General features: G+C 39.6%; 1 protein-coding gene across 1 annotated transcript in view; it reads right to left on the bottom strand.

The window, feature by feature from the left end:
• Nucleotides 1–478: 478 nt before the first annotated feature.
• scn8aa (sodium channel, voltage gated, type VIII, alpha subunit a) overlaps nt 479–22479 on the bottom strand; it is a gene marked incomplete at both ends in the record, with an annotated part of 36851 nt that continues 14850 nt past the window's right edge. Inside the window, 18 exons of the mRNA XM_079238496.1 lie at nt 479–1638; nt 1755–2025; nt 2151–2275; nt 2322–2496; nt 3017–3070; nt 3450–3734; nt 8067–8189; nt 12473–12646; nt 13487–13641; nt 14450–14567; nt 15195–15668; nt 15753–16109; nt 16427–16600; nt 18375–18613; nt 18850–18985; nt 20483–20797; nt 21717–21998; nt 22090–22296. Of these exons, the coding sequence (XP_079094622.1) occupies nt 479–1638; nt 1755–2025; nt 2151–2275; nt 2322–2496; nt 3017–3070; nt 3450–3734; nt 8067–8189; nt 12473–12646; nt 13487–13641; nt 14450–14567; nt 15195–15668; nt 15753–16109; nt 16427–16600; nt 18375–18613; nt 18850–18985; nt 20483–20797; nt 21717–21998; nt 22090–22296 (4824 nt within the window). The remainder of the gene's footprint in view (nt 1639–1754; nt 2026–2150; nt 2276–2321; nt 2497–3016; nt 3071–3449; nt 3735–8066; nt 8190–12472; nt 12647–13486; nt 13642–14449; nt 14568–15194; nt 15669–15752; nt 16110–16426; nt 16601–18374; nt 18614–18849; nt 18986–20482; nt 20798–21716; nt 21999–22089; nt 22297–22479) is intronic.

Raw genomic sequence — 22479 nt, 5'->3', positions numbered from 1 at the left:
GATGGTAAACTCAGTGTTGCAGAGCCTCTTTCAGACTGCGGATACAGTTCTGTTAGGATCTGCAGGATCCGGTACCGTAGCATCGGAGCTTTGCTGCAGGATTCCACACTTGGTGGTGGCAGGTATGTTGCATTTCTCCGATCATTAGCAGTGAATTCTGTGCAGTTGGTCCCCAAAGAAATGTGTGCCATTGGTGAACACACTGTGAGTCACTTTTTTTTAGTTTTGTAGTTATCCCTCATTTCTATTCACCTGGTTGCTATGCAGCAACAGTTCCATGGTAAACTGATTGGGTTTGGTTCAGCTGTCTTTGACAACATAGGAAACCACATATCCTCAGCAGTATTTGAGTATGTAAACAATTTTTGTGTATGTGTATGATTTTTGTTGTTGTTATTACTGTTTTTCTACATTTGTTGAGTGTTTGGGCTCAGAGTCTCATTTCACTGTATCCCATTGGATTTTTAGTCATTGAATCCTAACACTTGGATTCCCACTCATCTTTTTGGTTCTTGTCCTTCTCTTTCCTGGCCCAATCCTCTTTGTTTTTGTCCTGCTTCTCCTTGTCAGGTTTGGTCACGCTGTCATAAGATGGGAGAGATGCTGTGGATGGTGTGCTCTCCTTCTTGTCTTGGTTGGTCCCACCATTTTCAAGCTTATTGTTAGCAAAAGCATAGCGCTTGAAGATGATGCCACGCCTGATGAGGTGAGCGCGGTAGGCATTCTGAATAATTTTGGCAGAAACATCCTCTTGTTTGCGGCGGAGGGTGGTGGTGATGGGTTCATACGACACTTTGGAGGGGTTGGCTGCAACAAAACGCTCCTCCATCTGCTGCCTTAGCATGTCCAACTCACCACTGTCACCCAGCACACGTTTTGTGAAGGCAAACAGGATGTCCAGGCAGTGAATACGATCACCACTCACCATAGGCAGGTCCATGGCAATTAGTTCTATGGTGTTGGGCTTTGGCACACGAAGAGGGTGCTCCAAAGCATCAGCAAAGTCAGACAACTTGGCAAAAGTAATGAACTGAGAAGCTGTGGGATCGAATTTCTCCCAAATCTCGTAGAAGGTCTCAAAGTCATCCTCACTGAGTGGATCAGCACTTTCCTCCGTGGCCACACTAAAGTTCTCCAGGATGATGGCAATGTACATGTTAACCACAATCAGAAAAGAAATGATGATATACATGACAAAAAAGAAGATTCCTACTGAGGGGTTACCACAGTCACCCTTCACCGATGTACCCGGGTTCTCCAAGCTGGGGTCACAGTCTGGTGGATAGTTGAGAATTGGCAGCAGCAAGCCATCCCAGCCAGCTGATGTGGTGATCATAAACAGGATGATCATGCTGTTTCCAAAGGTTTCGAAGTTGTACAAGTCATCAATACCCGCTCCGTGTTTCACATAGCCAAAGTTAGACATGCCAAAAATGGAGAAGATGAACATGACCAAAAAGAGCAGTAGCCCAATATTAAACAGAGCTGGCAGTGACATCATCAAGGCAAAGAGTAAAGTCCGGATGCCCTTAGCTCCTTTGATCAGACGAAGGATGCGTCCAATACGAGCCAACCTGATCACCCTGAACAAGGTTGGTGACACAAAGTACTTCTCAATCAGATCAGCCAGGAACATACCTGAATAAAAGTAGTGGAGAACAAAAGGAAAGCAAGAGAATATAGTCAGGATAAGACATCTTTCTAAATATGATATTCTCAAATCAGTATAACTGTCTACCATCTCTGTCACTTACCAACAATGGACAGAATGACCACTACCACATCAAAGATATTCCATCCGTTGGTGAAGTAATAATGACGCAGAGCAAAAAGCTTCAGTAAAAACTCCATGGTGAAGACTACAATAAAGATGAAGTTGACCCAGTAGAGGACAAGTTCTGTTTCATTTGACTGGTCATCTGTTTCCACCATCATGGTGACCATATTGAGGCAGATTAATATCATAATAGATATGTCGAAGACTTGCTGCGTCACAAAGTCAAACACCATTCCCTGGATCTTGTTCTGTAAGGTGAGGTGACACAAAAGATGTGGGGACACATAAAGTTAAGATTCACTAAAAGTCCAACACTCATCTTAATATGACATCAACACTTGGTCATGAGCAGAAACCCTTAAAAGAACCATACCTGAGGTCGAGGAATGGGTTTTTGTGGCTTTTTGGACCCCAGTTTTTTCATGGCATTGTAGTACTTCTTCTGTTCCTCTGTCATAAAGATATCCTGACCTCCAAAGTATAGGAATAAGAAAAAAACTGGTTATAATCACATTCAAATTTGGAAAAGAAAGAAAAAATCTGCAAAATATTCTGAAATTAGGAGACAGTGCAGGTCTTATCTTTTTCTTCTGCTGGTTGAAGTTGTCAATGATCACACCAATGAAGAGGTTAAGGGTGAAAAAGGATCCAAATATGATGAAGACAACAAAGTAGATGTACATGTAGATGTTGACTTCATAGTCAGGCTGGTCTTCCACCTTAAAATGAGAAACAGTGTTTAAAGATAAGTGTTTATATTACTGCAAAATATTGTCAAGGAAAATGTCAACATTTTAAAAGATGTACTTATAGACGCTCTTGCAAACTGGTTCATTTAGTTAAACGTAAACCCTGAAAACAAAGCAACATAGACCGCCTCACTCTGCCCTAAGTTAACTGTGTACTAATTAACACTAGCTTGTTTATTCTATGCCAAAAAAAAAAAAAAAACAAAAAAAAAACAAAAAACTAAGTTTAGCTATATTTCAGATTTTCTGTGCCAAAACATTTCTTAGCAAGGACTTTAGTCTTCTTGGTTGCCTTGTAATAGGATCCAGGCAACCAGTTTTTTAATGTTTATACTAAAACAAGCTATTTACCCATTGGCTAGTAAGTTAGTATTGTTTCATTTACAGCAACAAGGTGGATTAACCTGCTTTTTCTTTATGATACTTTACTTGTAGTCAGGCATACAATGAAATGCTGCAAATCAATATTGTAATGAAGCAGTAAAGATACCTCTCTGGAATCCACAGCTGCATACATAATGTCCATCCAGCCTTTAAATGTGGCCTTTCAAAAGAGAGACATGATTTAATGCATAGTTTCACATATTGTCATAAAACAATGCAAAAAACATATTTAAACAATTGCAATCCTCAAAGAATACTCAAACCGAAACTGATGAATGTCCTGTGGCACAGCTTGTGCATGGAAAGAAACAAGTGTATGAAAGAAGGGCACAAAATGCACAATGAATATGGAAAATATGCATCGTTATAGTGCTGTGAAAGCAAAAAACAAATGGACTTTAAAGCAAAAACAGACCTTCAGGTGAGACACATAAATAGAAGACAAAAACACAAGTGCGTAGGAAAATAAGAAAAGAACACAAGTTAGAGTGAAACAAGAAATGAAAGTCAGGAGACAAGATGAAGAGTGGCACTCTCACCACTTGCAACAAGGCGAGGTAGCCGGCGCCCACATTGTCAAAGTTGATCTTGACGTTCTTCCACCTGACCTCAGTAAAGTTGCTTTCAATGAGTGCCAAACACTGGGTTTTGTTGTTGACCACGTCGACAGGAAAGTATTCCTCCGATGTCTCATTAAAACAGTAGTAGTACTTGCCCGCAAACAAGTTGACCCCCATTATACTGAAAATCAGCCAAAAGATGAGGCAAACCAGCAACACATTCATAATGGAAGGGATGGCACCCACCAAGGCGTTGACTACCACCTAGACCAGACCAAGGAAGACAGGATATAACAGTGTGAGAACCAAGAAACAAACACAGTTCATTTTACCCCCCTGATAGGACACTACGTACTGTTATGGCATTACACTTTCTGATTAAAAATCACATCAATCTTTACTTTTACCATGAAGGAAGCAGTAAAACAAATGATACTTCATGCTGTCCTGGGCAAACTGAAGTGTGTGCAATTAAATGCAAGGAGAGCTGTGTCAGTTCGATTCTAATTAAAGCAGCACTGATGTGACTATAAGATCTGTTTAAGATAGAACTCAAGCACACATCCACACACACATGCCAAAATCTGAAAGAAAATGTAATCTCAGTTTGATTCTTTTGGATTACACATATTTTTGCAATTAAAGTAACATTCATACAACACAGTCTTCTCTTTTATACGGTTGATCTTTATGCTTTGTGCATGTAGCGTGAGGTATTAAGCGTTATTTAAAAAATACTGTGATTTCATGTACTGGAGTAACTGAAAAATATAATAATTGTTCACTTGTAAAAATTTACAATAATATTTATTTAATAAAATTACACAGAAAGACACACACATCAGTTCACATATTTTGTTATAGCTTTAGTTCATTAAACTGTATGTACTGTTCCTATTATGAATTATAATGTATATACAGGACATATGTGAGTACATTAATATTTTTTCCTAGAAATGTTTAATGATACATGTTAGCTATGAAATACCAGGAACATTTAATGATAATTTGAGAATTTTACATGACAGTCTATATGTGTACTAATGAATAGGCCAGTCTAATTAGTCTTTGAGTTTACAATGTTAGCTTCTTTTTTTTTTTTTAGTAACAAAATAGTGTTTGCCATAACACTATGAAGTGTCCACTCCAACCACCCCAAATTTAGACAATTAATCTTTGTAATATAGCTCCTTTCTATAACTAGCCCTAGTCAAACAACATAACATTTTAGCAGTTAAAAACAAGAGTAAGAAATTATAATTCCCACACCACCCAGAAATGTATTCCTCTCTAGCTATTTAGTCTGATTTATCAGAGATTCATAAGCCCAGCACATAGTGAACCGCTCACTACCAGTGTTAGGCAGGCCGACCAGCAGCTCTCAGGCAGACAGCTGAGCATGCATGTCTTTGGCAGACTTGTTTTGTGGAGCCATATTCCCTCCTCATTACAAACAGACAAGGAGGAGCTCTAGAGCAGGATTCTCTCAGTCTGTGTACAACCCTCACAGGCTGCTGAAGGTGGAATCCAAATTGTATATGAGATTAAAAATATTGCTTCAAATGTATAAAATATATATAGCCTATAAATAAATAAAAAAATAAAAAAAACTACCCATATTGCAGTTTAAATCTTCCCAGTGATGCCAGTGCACTGGCTGAGAGAATGACTCTTTGCTTGAACTGAGTTACTATTTAACCGCTTTCAAAATATTCTGTTTGAAAAAAAAAGACAGAATTAGGCCATGCTGTGTAGAAAGCATTCTCAGAAAGAGGGAAAATGGCTTTCAAAAATGCATTATGTGCATCAGCAGTTATTATACATGCGTGTTACATGGCATTGTGCAATCTCAAAAATCTGCTCAAATCAATAAATAAATAAATAGAGAATGTTTGGATAGAGAGAGATTGTGGCTAAATAGTTAGTTTGTTGATAATCCGATGAGTTATACTGGTGTTTATGTGGAGTGTATGGTATGGTAAATATCTGTGTCACTATGTGACCTACATGAGAGACTACTGGTTGTAAACTTGGCCTTTATTATGTGTAAACCCAGATTTTAGCAGTTGAAGTCACATACTGTCACATACTTTCCTCATGTTGAGTCAAAGCATCAATAGAGCTTAATCCTGTAATTGTCTGATGTGAAACTATTCTTTCACAAGGCATTGTGCAAAAAACAGGGATTAAGATTTCCAGGAAGCATTAACAAAAAAGTGAAGTAAGAACATCCCATCATCGCTGCAGGTTTCGCAGTCTTGGGAGCTGCACTGCCGACTCTGTGCTGCTGAGTTGTACTGGAAGTTTACAAAGTGTTGTGCTAGAAGGCTAAGCGGGCAAAAATGCATAAGTTTTTCTTGTTCTAATTCTCCATAATCTCTTTCCTATAGTGTCATCTCTCCATTCACATGTTTCTCAACTCATTTATTTATTGCTTTGACCTCAAATTTTCCATTTCCAGTTCAAACAAAATGGTAATTCAATTGATGAACACAAACATTATAGTTAAAAAAGAAAAAGAAAAATTGATACAGCAGGGTCAAATTCCTTAGTTTGTTTTTCTTTGCATTACTGGGCCACCCTCACCTCTTTTTACCACATACACCCAGTGGATGAGTTCATTCACTGAGGTATTGGTAATGGCATTAATATCTGAATTAAGCAAATGTGTCATGCTTTCCAACCCCAAAAATGACATCTTGAAACTTAAGCCTGGGAAATTTCAACTGTTATGTTAGCATCCATAAAGGCTATCCAGGGCCTAAAAGCATTGATGTCTGCTCAGTCTGCAACGGCATCACATTTTAGTCACTGGATATCTAATATGAATGAGGCTGTCCTCTGAGTCAAATTTTATTATTTAATCAATTTGCAATCAGTCCACCCTCTAAATGATTACACATGTCTTCATCTGCTAGTCTGTCATTTTTGGGACATGCTAAACAGGGGGGACACATTGTTTGTCTACAGTTGAGACTATTATCTAGTACTGCAGTGCAAGTCAAGCTATGGGCCACCACCCACCCACAACTTAAAGTCAGAGTTAAGTGGGCCCATTGTTGCCTCCCAGTTTCACTTCCTGTGGGAGTGGAAGGCAACAGGAAGCCAGGGCCTGCTGTATGCGCTACAGTATGTAGTGCCATGACATGACAGCAGAAATGCTTTGAGTGAAATGGTAGCCTTGCATATTTGCTAAGCTTCTACCTGCATTTACCAAAAAAAGGTATCAAAACTGCCCTTATATGTTCAAATGGAGGAAAATAATTACACAGAGAATCTGCTGCCAGGATGAACTGATAGCAGATTATTTCATTTGGAGGTACAATCCAAAACGTGAAAATGGCAGAAGCTTAACAAATACTTTCCTCCCAAAGCCACAACACTCAGAGTGTGTGGTTTATGTCTCAGTCCCTGATGCAAATAGATCCTGGACAAGCAGGAGAGAGTGTGGTGACCCTCCAACGGTCCAGCCCAGCTGTACCGGGTCGAGATGGAGTGAGTAGTGAAGGGATAAGGGGTGCAAAGGTAGAAGGTAAAGAGGGAGGGGGTGCTGTGCAGTGCTGAGGTTGAAAAGGAGGAGAAGGTGGGAAGTTTGAGGTGAGAAGGAGAATCTCAAACTAGAAGACAAGACAAAGATAGTGAAAGATAAGGAAGAATGAGATCAAGAGGTCAAGAGAATAAGAAAAAGAAAAGGACAGAGGAGAGAATAGGTGACAACAACCAGGTGCAACCTATCGCTACTGCCAGTCACAGAGAAAACCAATCAGATTTTAGGAGGCAATGGCTGAAGCAACCACAGGTACTGTCACACTGGATGATTTCCACTCTGTAAAAATGACAGATTCATCTAAGTGGTTGTTTGCCAACTGGCCTGCATGCAGTTTTTGTGTGACTGGCTGGGCAAAGGTTTTAGTGTCCTGCAGCTCCCTGGTTCCTGCTGGTTGTTCTCCACACCAGATGCATTGAGGGATGGTGTGAGCTGGGGAGGGAGGAGGCCATGGGAGCAGGAGGGGGCATGTGGAGGAGAGGGGGGGGGGTTGTCAATTGAAAGCAGTGGTTGATTGAATTGTTGGTTTGAATGCTCTATGAGATGGCATGTAAGTTTGGTTAGCTTTGACCAATTTCACATTCACTTTGGCCAATCCAGGAAAAAAAAAAAACTAAAAAAAAAAGTAAAATGAGGTAATAAAAACTTGTAGTTTGTCTCTTTTGTGATGAGGCAGCTTGTGAAAAAAAGCTTTTTTCTTGAGTCTTTTTTTCTTCTTTTTTTACAAATCAATTTTTGCATTTAGACTTTTCTGTTTGTTAAAGGAATTCAATTGAAATAAATGTTACTCTGCTGGCAATATTTTTACAGTGTAACTCCCAGCTGCATCATGACTTATTGTTTCGCTCTAACAAAGACATGGTACAGGATTGCGCATGGAAAGGTAATGTTTTTTGGCTTTCATTAACTGGTTTAAAATCAATCCCCCAATAATTTGGATTTTTTTTTTTTTTTTTTGTCCTCTTAAGTTTGTTTTTGATCAGTTCTAGCATGCTTTAAACTGTTGAATGGGCATGCGGAAGGATCAGCTGCTTAGCTTTGGATCTTACCCTCATCCCTTCAAAACGTGACAAGGCTCTGAGGGGTCTCAAGGCCCTTAGTGTCCTGAGTGATTTAATGGGCCCTAGATCGGAGTAGCCCAGCGCATTAGCTACAAGGCTGACTATAGACACCTACACAAAAACAGAGAAGCAAAAGAGGTTCCAAACTGTTAGAGGTGAGAATAGTTACTAAGGAAGAGAGACGGCCCTGGTATAGGCGGAGAGTAGCTTGACATACACACATAAATCTATGTATGTATATGCATGTATAATATTGCGTTTATACATGTATATACACTGAGAGAGAAGGTCAGTGTTTAGTATAGGTTTTATGTGCGTAGTATTTTTAGTAACAGTAGGCCATAGGGGATGTTTTTCTGTTATTTTGGGGCAGCTGACGAGATGTGAAAAGTCCTTTGTACCTGCAAAGAAATTTATGGTTGAGAAAGAGAAAGGAGATAAAGACATAATACTCATAGAGGGTAAATTAGGCAGAGCAGAGTGCTATATGATTAAGATACAAGTGAAAGGACTGGAAGAGCAGAGGAAGAGGATTTGGGGTGGGAAAGGGGGAGAAAGGTTATCCTGTGGAAGCTGATAAAAACCCAACAGACTTGAGAGCCTTACCCTTGCCCCTCTAACATTGTCTCTCCATGTCGTTCTTGGGCTGAAGCATAAAATCCCATATAATTTAAGACAGACAAACTAATGGAACCTAAGAGAAAGAATACAAGTGAACATGTACAAGTGTGTCATTTTGCAATGGTCTGTCTCAGATATCAAATCAACTTGTCACACAGCGTTAAGAGTCAAGAAGGAGAGCCACAGTCACAAGAACCACACACAGGAAACAGGTATGGAGGTTAAGGGCACATTAGATATAGTTATTAGCACTGGATGGCACTGAAAAGACAAAGGAAAAAAAACAAAACAAACAAACAAACACAGAATATAGTCGAGTTTTACACAATTAACAACAGTTAACAATAACAGCACATTACCTCAAAGAAACTGGCGCAGCCCCTTATCAAGTCCAGCAGCACCTACCAAGGGATTACTTTGATCATACTTAAAATTCTCACTAAATCTTCAGATTTACTCATTATCTCACAAAAGAAGGTAAGAGGCTCCTCAGCTCGAATACACATGGGATTAATGCACACACAATATTGCTTTGTTAACCAAGCAGGAAATGGTCAAATCGAAATGTGGTTAATTAAAATTCACTTATAGTCCTTGATAAGTGGTGAGATGACTGAGTGCCTCATAAAGATGGCTATTAAGAGCCATCTTCTCCACAGTGATGCATTGCAAAGGTGTGTGTTGTTTTTTTTTTTTGGTTTTGTATTGTCTTGCTTTGCTTTTTGGCTGGATGACTCGACATGCTGAATGCAAGCAAATGATTCATACTTACTTCATTTTTGGTCAAGATTAAGTACTCATTCTTGGGAATTGTATTCTCTGGATGCTATTTTGTTACAAAACTGTAATTTATTTTGCTTTAGATGCTGCAGGAGCTGTAGCAGGGAGATGCCAGTTACTTGCAAACAAGGAATAATATCAACAGTAAACACATGAAAGCACCTTCAACCAGCCATCGACACCAACCGGTCAAACTCATCGTTCACAACATACAAAGCTTACCAAAATCACGGAGGGAGGTTTGTAACAGGCAAAATCTTCATTTTGACTGATGGTGTTGTCAACAAAAACTATAAGAAAAAGAGTGGCAGCAGGGAAGGTGTAAGCATGGATTCAGTCTGTCTTCTTCCTGGAAGTGTTGGATGCTCACTAAGTATTGAGCCCAGGACGTCTGGACAGACTTTTTATATCTTGTTGGCATTGCTCCAAGCAATCGCTCTTTGGCACAAGCCCCTTTAAATAAATTAACTTGCCTCTTGAGTGAATTAAAAGCTATTATGATGCACACGCAGCAAAATAAAGATCTTGCCTTGATCTACACTAGAGTGTTTGGGGTAATTGTCACCTTTAGCCTGACCCCTTGGAGAGCCCCCCTTACGGGGTGTCTGGCCTCTGGCCCCCCCCCTCCCGCTTGGCCAGCTGTGTGGTAGCGGCCTCAACGTCCTTCGCACAGAGCTCTGCAAGGTAAGGCCAATGACATCTGGGGCTGTGATCCCAGGATGACGACAGCACAAACCGAACAGAAATAAAATTAACCAAAACGAAGGGAAAATACAACAAAACAATGATAATAATCTGACTGAAAAACAAAGATGAATGGAGCGTGACACCTACAGTCCTCAAGCCCACACAACCAACTAACTATTATCACTAATTGCATTAAAGATTTAGGAAATATTAGGGTTCTTATTTTAACATGATATTCAAAAAATTTAAAAAATGACTTCTGAATGTTACAAATATCTAGTTTCTCTATTAATGATGCTGCTGTCTGAGCATGCCACTTAACTTTTTAACATTGTTTACTTGCCCCTGACATAATAAACACATGATAAAATACCAAAACATTTTAGAATGAAAATCAGGGAGACACAAATCAAATGGAAAACAGAAGGATGCAATAACGGGGAAATGAAACAAACTCATACAAAGAGTCACACTCAGAGAAAATACAAGCCGGTCTAATGATGGTGCCCCCCTTTGTGAGTCCATAGCAAGGGTTTCACCCCACAACACAGGACAGCAGGGGCACAGTCAGGCCACAACACAGCCCAGACTCATCAAGCACTTTTTTTAATCAAGGGGGAATGCTAGTGAAGACCAAACTTACCGCTGGCTGCCTGTCACCCACCATCATTACATCTCAGCACAATATAACCACATTCCTAAGGTTACACTTCCAAGAGGGTACGAAAGGAAGACGGGTAAAGAGGGGAGGAGGGATGTCACTTGTTATAACATAGGAAACGTAGGAAACATGACACCCTGCACTGCCCCAAGTGTTTAGCTAAATGGCACATCAAGATGAAGGGAGACTGGAGTATAACCAGAATCAGAAAAATGTGGTATGGCTGTAATTGTAAATTCTATATATGCTGTAAGTATTGTTTAAAATGACAAATGATTGTTTGCATTTAAATGTAATTCTGAGGAATTCAGCCTTTAAAATACATTATTAAATAAATGTTGAATGAAGTTAAGCTAAATGTTCATTATCTGAAGTAAGCAATACAAGCTGGTTGTGGAAGGGGGTTTAAATATGAGGAACTCAAAATGAACAAAACATGTCAACTTCTGGCCATCGATAGAAGTCCACTGACAGAGGTGTTGGACACTGTGGAAAGGTGGTTAGTTCAAGCAGAAAGTAAGAAATCAGGGAAATTCTTGTTCTATCTACTGACTGCACATAAAGCCCAGAATTTGCATGTAAGCAATACTCAGATACACACTTTAAGAATAAATGCATTGCAAATTATTCCCAATTTTCTTTCCCTCAATGTTTCTGGAATGAAATCATGACATTAATCTTTACACGTTTACAATCTAAGGTAGGGTCATATAAATATAAACACCATAAAATATCATTGTAATTATATAAGTATATGTAGCTGCCAGAGAATAGTTAAGAATTCCCGTTCTGGACTTTCTGTCTTGACTGACACAAGGAGCAGAGCAGCACACAGAGAAAGAGGACAGAGGCACATATCAAACATGTTACAGGTCAAAACCACAGGCAGAGACAGCAGCTTTACAGAAACATCTCTGACACATTTTTATATTCTGAGCATGACTTGAATATGATATGTTAGTCCAAGTTAAAGGGTTTTGAGTGGCTGAGGCTTATTTCAGGTTGGTATCTATGCCTTGTGTGTGTTCAGGTCTGAATTATGTCATGTAGGTTTGTCTAGAGCATTCAAATATGCAAAGAGAAAAACAGGGATAATTTGTTGGCACGTCACAAATGCCATTTTCATTTATCTGGGGGTACACAGATAAGTGGACATATTCAAGCATCTCGTGAAATATTGCTAGATAGAGTTGTAAAAGGTGAGAGGCATGTGTGTATTGTTAGGGACAGACTGCACAAGAGTCTTGTAAAATACTGTCCTGAAAGCATTTCTGAATAATTGCTTCAACAGCACACTCTCTCACCTGGTGCAAACCATGAAGCAAATGTTCAATTACAACTTTAACATTTTAAATCTAACCACACCCAGTAGACAAGAAAAGGGGCAACACATGGATGAAATAGCAGAAATATAATAATTACATAACATGTAAAGGGCATTTAAGTTAACTTCTTACAGCTTCATAAAGCAGAAGACAAATAATTAATAAACAGTTACAGTCTAAACTGCAGGTTAGCATTAGCTCTGCTCTTTAATAGTCTGTATGAGTCTATTAAAGTGTGTTGCTCTTCAACCAGGGTGTGGTTGAGGAATGATAAGCTCATCTAGTCTTCTACACATGGGGGAAACAAAAGCATCACTTACATCAACAATGAAGAAGTCCAGCCAACACCAGGCATTAGTGAAATATTTGACAAAACCATAGGCGACCCATTTCAACAGCATCTCCAGGATGAAGATGTAAGTAAAAACTCTGTCTGCATACTCCAAAATGATCCGAATGGTCTTCCTCTGCTCAATGTACACATCTTCAAAGGCCTGAGAGGAGACAGAAAATATAATATAGTTGTAGTCAAGACAACAGCAGAAATAAAACACTGTGATTTATGATTCTGCTAATGAAATTCCACATGGTGATCCAGCCCTGTGAGCAGCTGATCACTAGCAGTGATTTACAGGTATTTGTGGAAATTATTGCTCTTATTTTGTTTTATTGAACATGCTTAAAAATCAGGCAACTTTACTCCCCAAAACAGATCTATTGTTTGGTAAATAGTTCTGTCCATTAGTCACACCAGAACTGACTGCACCATTGGTTGACTTGTTTTACCTCCTAACCACTTCCTCACCATTTGTTATATTTATTCAGACTTTCATTTTGTGCCTTCAGAAAAAATATGTTTTTATTAATGTGGCTCTGTTATACACATTTGAGTCTAATTTATATTGATATGCAAGTCCAGAAGGGTAAGAAATAATCAAGCATTTTTCACAAACCCCTTCATTCATTTTGTATTGATCCTCTCAGATCAGCCTCTGCCAGAAACAAGCAAACAGAGAAAGCTCGACCCTATGTCCTAGCAGCTGATTGGTCAGCTGCTAGGAGTAGTTATACTGAGCAGTGAAGACGGGTGTGGCTTTCTTCTCGTGAACGTGCACAACCTAGAGAAGATGACTAATCACTCCCTCCCCTGGGACGTCATTAAAATTTCAAAGTAGAAAAAAACTCTAAAATTAATAGTTTCCATCACCATGGAAACTGAACGTAGAAAGTGCTGGAAAACTTAATCCTGCATTTAAGTGATAAAAAACGGCACTGCACATAATTCTGATGAGTATTGTGCACCTGCAAAACAATGTAAAAACAAGCTCGCTTACCAGGGCACCACTACTGAGGAGGATCATGAAGATGATGAGGGTCTCAAACCAGTTGTGTTCCACAATCAGGTAGCAAGTTTTTCTCAGGAACCACCAGCTCTTCCCCCAGCCCATAGTGATGTCGACATCACAGCACTTGTACTTAGCCACACAAGCTGAGGACAGACAGAAATTTTGTTTGTTATTTTTTATCTTTTTTTTTTTTTTTTTTTTTTTTTTTTTGCAAAAGTTTATCTTATTTTATTCTTAGTTGTTTTTGTGGCTAAATAAAGTTAACTTATTTTTTAAGCATCTGGGACCATTGAATAAGAATACACCAATTTATAAAGTAGACTATTAATTACCTACTTGTATAATAAAAATTGTGCTTACATTGTATGTGATGTTTATATTGGGTCTAAATACATCTGTATAAGAATATTTATATTTCAAAATGTATTTACAGAAATGCATTTAACATCATGTGCTACTTATTTTCCAAAGGCAAAAGATCCAACAAATGTTTTTTGCTGGCAAAAAAACTGCCAGCAAAAAGCATAGTAGTAACACAGCAAGTTTTGAAAATTTTTCCGGATACATGCTTTAATATCCACTTAGCAAAACCACGGTAAAATACTGTCCAAACAGGCTTGAAACAAATCTAACAGGAATAATCTGGAACTCAACTGAACAATTAATCAAATTGCATCTTAAATTATTTTATTTTATGAAAAGAATTTCCACCTTGTGTAAAATAAACAAGAATCCAAAATAATCAAGCTTTCATTAATAAATATTTATCTGAAAATGCACATCGATGTATTTGTAAAAGCATTGCATGGTTCGAGAGACTGATAAACAGTTTCTACGCATGAGTGATCCTTCATAATGAAATTTTCCTTCACATGTAATTTCCACCCGGCCTGGGGGAGTCTGAGTGCTGTGGAGTGGAGGTAATGGGTGCATTGGAAGCAGTGGCCTCACCATCTGTCCAACATGCTTCTGGTTCCATATATTCTTCCACCGTCTCCACCACCACCACCTCTTCCACGTCTGGTTTGATGTCGATGGTGCTGCCCTCTGAGGAACTGGTGTCATCCAGCTGTAGATAAACAGATGTATTAGTGCACACATGGATAAACATGCAAACACAAACAAGCATGAATGCACATTAGCACAGAAACACAAAAACATTTCAGTTTTTATCACAGAGCTAGCAATCACTATTTATGCTAGAAGCCAAGTTCCTGATGCCTTCAGGGACAAGTTAATGAAATATTTTCAAATAATATTTGTTTACAATTTAACTTGAAACAACTTTCATGAGATCATTTTTGCTTTGAAATGGACTTCATAGCAATTATAATATCATCACGTCATTCATATAAATGCAAAAGAGGACTATCAAATGACACATTATTTGCTCTGAGAGTCTTCTAAATGTATTTTAATAAAAAGCCTTGGTCAGCAAGTGTCACTTCTTCCACACTGCCTGACTCATTCCACCACTCTTGCTGATTCTATTGAGTTACATTAGTGTCTGAGGAGGGCAGAGAAGCCAACCATACCCATGGCTTTCCTGTCCAGAGAAAGAAGATTGCAGGGTAGAGCAGCAGAGACTTACAAACACCCATGTTGATAATAATTTTCATCCTTTAGATATGTGCTATGAAAGTGTTTGAAAGGGTTATTGCATTCATTTCCTGACTAAATATAGCAGTATTCTGACCTCTTTGCTGTTTTCAATGTCTGACTCGCTGCTGAAGTCCTCAGTGTTGAGATTCTCAAAGTCGGACTCTCCCACAGCAATGGGCACGCACACCGTCAGATTTGGGTTATGGATGAATGACATGTGGTCCTCGTCGATCATATATTTGCCAACACTGCTTCCAATACCGCTGGTGGTGCCGTTGCCGTTCTTAGCATAGTCCAGGTCCCGGTTGATGTCCACCCCAGTATGATTAGCAATACAGTTCGGCTTCTTGTCATACATGTCATCCAAAGGTTTCTGCTCGTCCTCCATTGGAGATTTCCTCAGTAGACTTGCTACCAGAATTCGAACCTTTGCTTTTATCCATGCAATGCCCTTCTTGATACGCATGACAGAAATCTGTAGATTGTTGGGCTCTCCATCATCATCTGTTGCAGCCAAGTTGTCAGCACTGAATGAGCTCAGCAGCAAGGCAAGGAACAAGTTCAACACCTTGAAACACACAACAACAAACTCAGTGACATCTCATTTTCTCATCTCTGAACATGTTCAAATAATTCCAGTGTTGTTACTCACCACCAGGTTACCAATGACCATGACCATCATAAAGACAATGAGACACATTGCCTGACCTGCCACCTCCATACAGTCCCACATGGTCTCGATCCACTCGCCGCACAGAACCCGGAAGACAATCAGAAAGGAGTGGAAGAAGTCGTTCATGTGCCAGCGGGGCAGTTCACAATCGATGGCAATCTTACACACACAGTCTTTGTAGCTCTTTCCAAACAGCTGCATGCCTACTACAGCAAAGATGAAGACAATGATGGCCAGCACCAGAGTCAGGTTTCCCAAGGCTCCCACTGAGTTACCAATGATCTTGATCAGCATGTTGAGAGTTGGCCAGGATTTAGCCAACTTGAACACCCTCAGCTAAAATGAAATGGGTGGAAAGAATAGGAGGATTTAGTTATCACATATCCTTTTAACAACCAAGATAACTCACTCAAAAGAAGTAAAACAGGACAAATAGAAAAGTATTTAGCTCGAAATGCAGTTACAACTTTATGATTTTGTTCATTCATTCATTCATTCATTCGTTCATTCATCCATTCATTCATTCATTCATTCATTCATTCGTTCATTCATTCATTCATTCATTCATTCGTTCGTTCATTCGTTCATTCATTCATGTGATAGAATGCTAACTGCGTGTTATTGTTTGGGAGAGAGCTCAGACAAATATTTACCAGTCGGAATGACCGCAGCACAGAAAGTCCCTCAACATCAGCCAGAGCCAACTCCACTAAACTTAGCGTCACTATAAATCCATCAAAACAGTTCCAGGCCTCTTGGAAGTAGTAATACGGATCCATGGCCACAAGTTTGAAGAGCATCTCCCCTGCAAAGATCCCTGTGAACACCTGGTAGGTTGGAGAGAAAGATGGTTTGAACAAATCCTTTTGGCTTAATAGTAGGAAGAGGGAATGTGAAGTACACAGATCAGATTTCTGTTAAAGAAAAATGTTATGATATTTAATCCTGTTCCAAAAAGGATGTGATGCCAAAGTAAATGTAATGCAATGATTGGCAAGTTGTTTTCCACCTTTTCCACCTATTGAATAAAAGAAAATAAATGTCATTAACTGAGGGAATTAATGCTCAATTTTGTGCTGTTGTTACAGGTCCCATGCATGTCCTCTTGTGGTTGGTTTGGTATTAACTAATATAGGTTCAATTTTTCTGATCTTATCACTTAATAGCAGAGGCTTCTGCAGATTTCTTAAATCTGTCAGCCTCTCAGTATTTGTGAAATCCCCTAAAATTCTATAGTATTTTGTTAAGAAACAACTTTTATTTGATTATTGAATATTAGAATAAAATCTAGGAGTAGAAACATTAATTCATCTTCTACTTCTGGCACTCTGCCTATTGCAATTTCATGTTGCTCAATAATTAATTTATTTATTTAGTTGGTTGAATAAGGATGTATTTTTTTTAAAAAAAACTGTTTGTTATTGTTATGCAAATCATTGAAACAAGTCAGGGACATGCTCCAGCAGGTTTTAATAAGGCTTCCAGTTTATACCTGGTTTATCTTAGCAACACAAATGCTCTGAGCCAAACCTACACATATGATTTAAGTCTGTAGTATGTCTACTTTGAATCTATAAAATTGTTTATTCTTTTTTATTTTTTAGCTATGGCTGCAACGACAATAATTACATATTCATATATTTTACTAGTACAATAAATCAGTTTAAAGAAGGAAGCGTATAGAGCTGACATCAGCATGCATCAGGCTGCTATGCGGATGGCATGAATGGAAGACAGTTCTGTAGTTCCATAACACTTCCAATAAATTACTAAAGTATGCCATCAATCATGGAACCAACACACAGTTATAAATAAATGCAGAGTATAATGCATTTCCGTGTGTGTGCGTGTGTGTGTGTGTGTGTGTGTGTGTGTGTGTGTGTGTGTGTGTGTGTGTGTGTGTGTGTGTGTGATAATTACTGATATTGTCTCAAGGTGACCTAGAAACGTCCACCTGTCCTACCCATTTGCATTTCCTGGTAAAATTTTTTATTTAATTAGTGACTGACACATTTCAGTGCTTTCAGTTCTAATTTATTACAGCTGAACAAATTTATGTTTAAATGCAAACACACACAAGCACCCATAGTAAGTGGTTCATCATTACGATAACTAGAATTTTTCTAATTCTAATGTGCAACCAATCAACATGCTGACATTGCCCAGATTTACTTATTTAAAACAAATGGGGAAAAAACTGTTCATAGTAAAAACAACCAGGTTAAGTATTAAGCACCGTTTTCAGTACAGTTCATCGATCAGACTCTATGAAATATTAACCCAGGCCTCCCAGCAGAGAGGCAGACTGGTCCAGCTGAAGCAAGCAGCAGTTCCAAGCATTCAGAAGAAAAGCACAGAAATAAAAGCAGAAAGAGAAGACCGGTAACATTTGTGCATGTGTGTGAAGAAAAACAGAAATCCAGGGAAACAGAGGGCAGTCTGAGATTTTTTTTTCCCTTTTCACTTGGATCAAGCAATGACAGTGCTGCCAAATATGGTCCAAAAATAACACCTTTCTCTGAGCTGCTGGAAGGTGGCAGATACTTTTTTTTTAACAGGTGAAAGACGTAAAAACAAACAAAGAAACAGCACAGAACTCACCAGATTGCCTACAGACAGCATATCCTCAAATTCAGTGGTCATGGGGTAGTGTTCCATCGCCATGAAGAGGGTGTTGAGGACGATACAGATAGTGATGGCCAAGTCCACGAATGGATCCATGACTATCAGGTTTACAATCTCCTTGATCTTAATCCACATGGGGCAGCACTCCCAGATCAGGAATGTATTAGAAAACTTATACCAGCATGGTGGACACTTGCGCTGAGACTCCTCCAGTTCTGAAGACATAGCGCGGACCATACATCAAAACCAAACATAAGTGCGTGCAAGAGCATTCTGCATGCAATGGTATAATATGACAGAAAAAATTGTATGCATTGTATGTATCTGGTACTGTTGGATATGCAAAGCAGATAAGCAGGAAATCCATGTCAAACTAATTCAACCAATGAGAGCAGCTCTAGATAAAGAATAATGAGAGAGCAGGTAAATAGCTGGGTTAAAGTGGCAGTACCCTCCACTAGTGTGTTGGTAATGACGCTCATGACACTGTTGGCCCGCTCTTTCCGCCCAAAGGAGGTATTGAGCTGGTCCACAGACACCATCAGGGAGCCCGACAGCTTCTTCTTCACCTCAACCTCAGTAGTGGGCTGTCAGGAGGAGAGGAAGAATCAAGCACCCATGGAGAGGACATGAACACCATCCCACATCACCACCGGTGGTCGGCGGAGGGAAGTGCACAACAGCAATGGCAGGATAAAGTAGTCTAGGATCAAATTTTTGGGGTTGGAGGCAGGTTATGTTTCATTCTTTTCTATCTCAATGCTGGTTTCAAGGAAGATGTGTGTATGCTGTAATCGCATGCAGGTCTCAGCCAAAGTGGGAGCAGTGATGTAGGGCTACTTGACCTAATTGTGTTTGAATATAATTGCTCATCCCAATTGGATAATAAATGGATTGTGAGATACTGTGCTGGGAGAACTGCTTCTGCATGAATGCATTTTCAGTCATGTCATGCAATAATGGAGGCTTTGCTGCCATTGCAATATAATCATTAGGTCATTTACAAATTGTCTCCCAAATCTGGCCATTTTAATGTCACTTAGAAATTGATAGATATATCTTCCTACTTTGAAACCATACAACTTATATTGCAACCATCAAGTCAAGAGCATTGTCAAAAGATCATATGGAGGCAGGTAGTTCAGATCCATCCAGTTGTCATGCATGAGCATGCTCCAAGTCAAAGAGAAGGAGAGGAAAATTACAAACAACATAACCATTGTTCTACTTGTCTATGTCATGCTTATTCTACTTTCAAATTTGAATCTACCATGCTAACTAGAAGGAGACACAACTAGTTTACTACTATTGACCAGGGAGAGTTTGCAAAACAGAGAAAGGTAAAGACAGACAAGGACAGCAGCCCTCCTTTGTTTTTAGAGTATTCTATGAAGGCCAAACAGGATGGTGTGTGTGTGTGTGTGTGTGTTACTTCTATATCTGCTCTGGTAGTGTGTCGGGAAATAGAAAAGACAATAATAAAAGTGTTTGTGGCTCTACAGTCCTGGTCCCCTCTGTTTCCTCTGCTCCCTACTGTAGCTCTACCGACACACACTAGAGGACCTGGATGCCTAAAGAAACACATCAACACACTGGAGCATGTTAACTCATCATTATGCATACTTTTGTTACAAGTATTGTGCTAATTTGTTATGCAGCTTTATATCCTCCTGAATACTACCGTGTATTAAATCTAAGTGTTAAAATCTCACTGCTCAGTGACGAAGATGATTGGTAGAACCATGTCTGACCAAATTTGATTATTACACATTTAAAACAATGATCCCTCAAGTCAACCAACAAAATTGACTGGAAGACACTGACAGACCAAATTTCACTAACTTCTGAAAAGCAGGACTGATTATAGCATATTCGATACAACTGTATTTAATATCTCCATCCTTTGCCTACTGTTGGAGGGCAGCATACACTGCGGGGCTGGGGGAAGGGGTGGCGCGAGCGCTTAGCCAAGAGATACATACGAACTTGCAAAGATGACACAGTAGAAGAAAGAGAGCCAAAAAGAAACGTAACGGACGAGAGGGGGGCCATGCCTAGATAGGTCTACTCATTGACTTCCTTACACTGTCGTCAGTAGCTGCCTTATCTATTTTCACCTCAGGCAGAAGGCGTCCACCGAGCCCTGGGCCGATGAGTGACACCACCCCGTTGCAATCCACTGTGCTGTTCCTCTTTCCATGGAAGCCGCTGTAGCTGCTCCGCCGGTAAGGACTGAACAGGGAACCCCGGCGCTCCTCACACTCCTCAACCGTGCTATGCTCATCATCGGCGAATTCGTTCTCCGAGCCCACATCCTTGCTGCGGCCCTTGAAACTAAAGATGCTGCTCTTGCTATTGTGGCGGGAGAGGAAAGGGGAGCCAGGTATGCTCAGAAGTGACTGAGAAGAAGGAGGCAGAAGAAGGATGAGAAAAGGAGATTCATGTGACTGATGTAGCTCTGAATGTTTCTGAATTCAAATTGACTTGAACCATCATTTACATCATCTATCCTGAACGCCAGAATGAAAGACAAGTGTGGAAAATTTTACGTAAGCACAGTGATCTCCCAGGAGATTGCATATTCTGACTTAATAAACAAGAAGAAAATACATCATTTGGGCAGTGATGAGCTGCTGTGTCAAGGTAACATGCAGCACAGAGATGAAAGCAGCAAAAACAACCCGCAGAATTAACATTTTTGACAACAATTTGCAGTCAGTATAGGTCAAGAAAAACAAAAAGTAATCAATGCGTGTCTAATGATTGATTTCGGTGCTAGCATGTTAACCTCACCGGACAAAACGACACTATAACGCACTATACAAGCTCCAGTGGAACTCTAAGAAAGAAAGCAGCAGGATGTTTCCTTCTGAAAAATTCACGTTTTTACTGTGAATAATTCAAGACATGGATTCATCCTTAAGTATCTCAGGCTGCTATGTGTTAGCTTTTTCTAAAACCACACAGTCTGTTCTGATTTTGTAATATTTCTCATCTGGACATGAAAAAAACACGAAACACAAAACATGAAAAATATAACCACTTCAGCAGCCACAGGATTTTTATTCTCTCCTTTTGTGTTTGATGGAAATAATTCTCACAAGGTCTGATGCATTTTTTTTGTTGAGGTTTTAGGGTCATTTTTTTTCTGCAATTTAGCAGACACCACCCACAACACAAGGACCTGTTTTGGGTGCTAAAGCCAAAGCGGAGATAAGGTTCCTGAAAGTCAGGAGGATCCCCAAATTTAGCAGTTCCCAGTTATTCAATATAAAACAACTGATAAATGCAGAGAAAATATCTGTTTTTATTTCTCACCTGGTTCATAATGGAAGACTTTCGACCAAGGCGATTATCAGGAAAACGGAAGCGACTCCTTTTGCTGCCATCGTCTGACTCTGACTTGACAAACTTCTCACTGTCACCTTTCTCTTTCTCTTGCTCTTTCTGACGCCACTTTTTCTTGCGGTTGCGGCGTTCTTTGGCACTCTTGGAACTGAGCTTTGACATCTCAGAGGAGCTGCAAGACAGATGCCCCCCTCCATCATCCTCTACTGCATCCTCTGACACTGTACCTGCAGAAGTCGCCATGTTGTTTTGCTACAGACAGGAAAAAAAGCACATAGCGTGAAACAAGTGAAAACAATTTTATAACATTCAAGAGTAGTTTTTCGTCTTTCTAAGAACTGACCTGGGCATCCTCTTGCTGCTTCTTGAGTTGCTCCAGCATGGCCTTGAATTCCTCCTCCTTCTGTTGGGCCTCTTCCATGGTGGCTTGGTTCTGCTCTTCATAGGCCATGGCTACCACAGCCAGAATCAGGTTTACCAAGTAGAAGGAGCCCACAAAGATGACCAGGACAAAGAAGATCATGTAGGTCTTCCCTGCTGCCCTCAAGGTCTGGAAAGAGACAGTGTGGAACAGGTGGGTGAGGATTGTTTAGATATGGGAAAAAAGGAAACGGCAAACATTTGACATCTGATACATGGCGCCAACCACTGTGTTGTAGTCTTTGTTACTCTCTCAGAATCACTTATCAGAATTAAGAGGTCATCTGTTGGCCTAAGCATTTTTGGGTACCAA

Source organism: Telmatherina bonti, assembly GCF_933228915.1.
Source record: "Telmatherina bonti genome assembly, chromosome: 4".
NCBI lineage: Eukaryota > Metazoa > Chordata > Actinopteri > Atheriniformes > Telmatherinidae > Telmatherina > Telmatherina bonti.
Note: the sequence above shows the minus strand (reverse complement) of the source record. Positions and strands in the feature narration are given on the sequence as shown.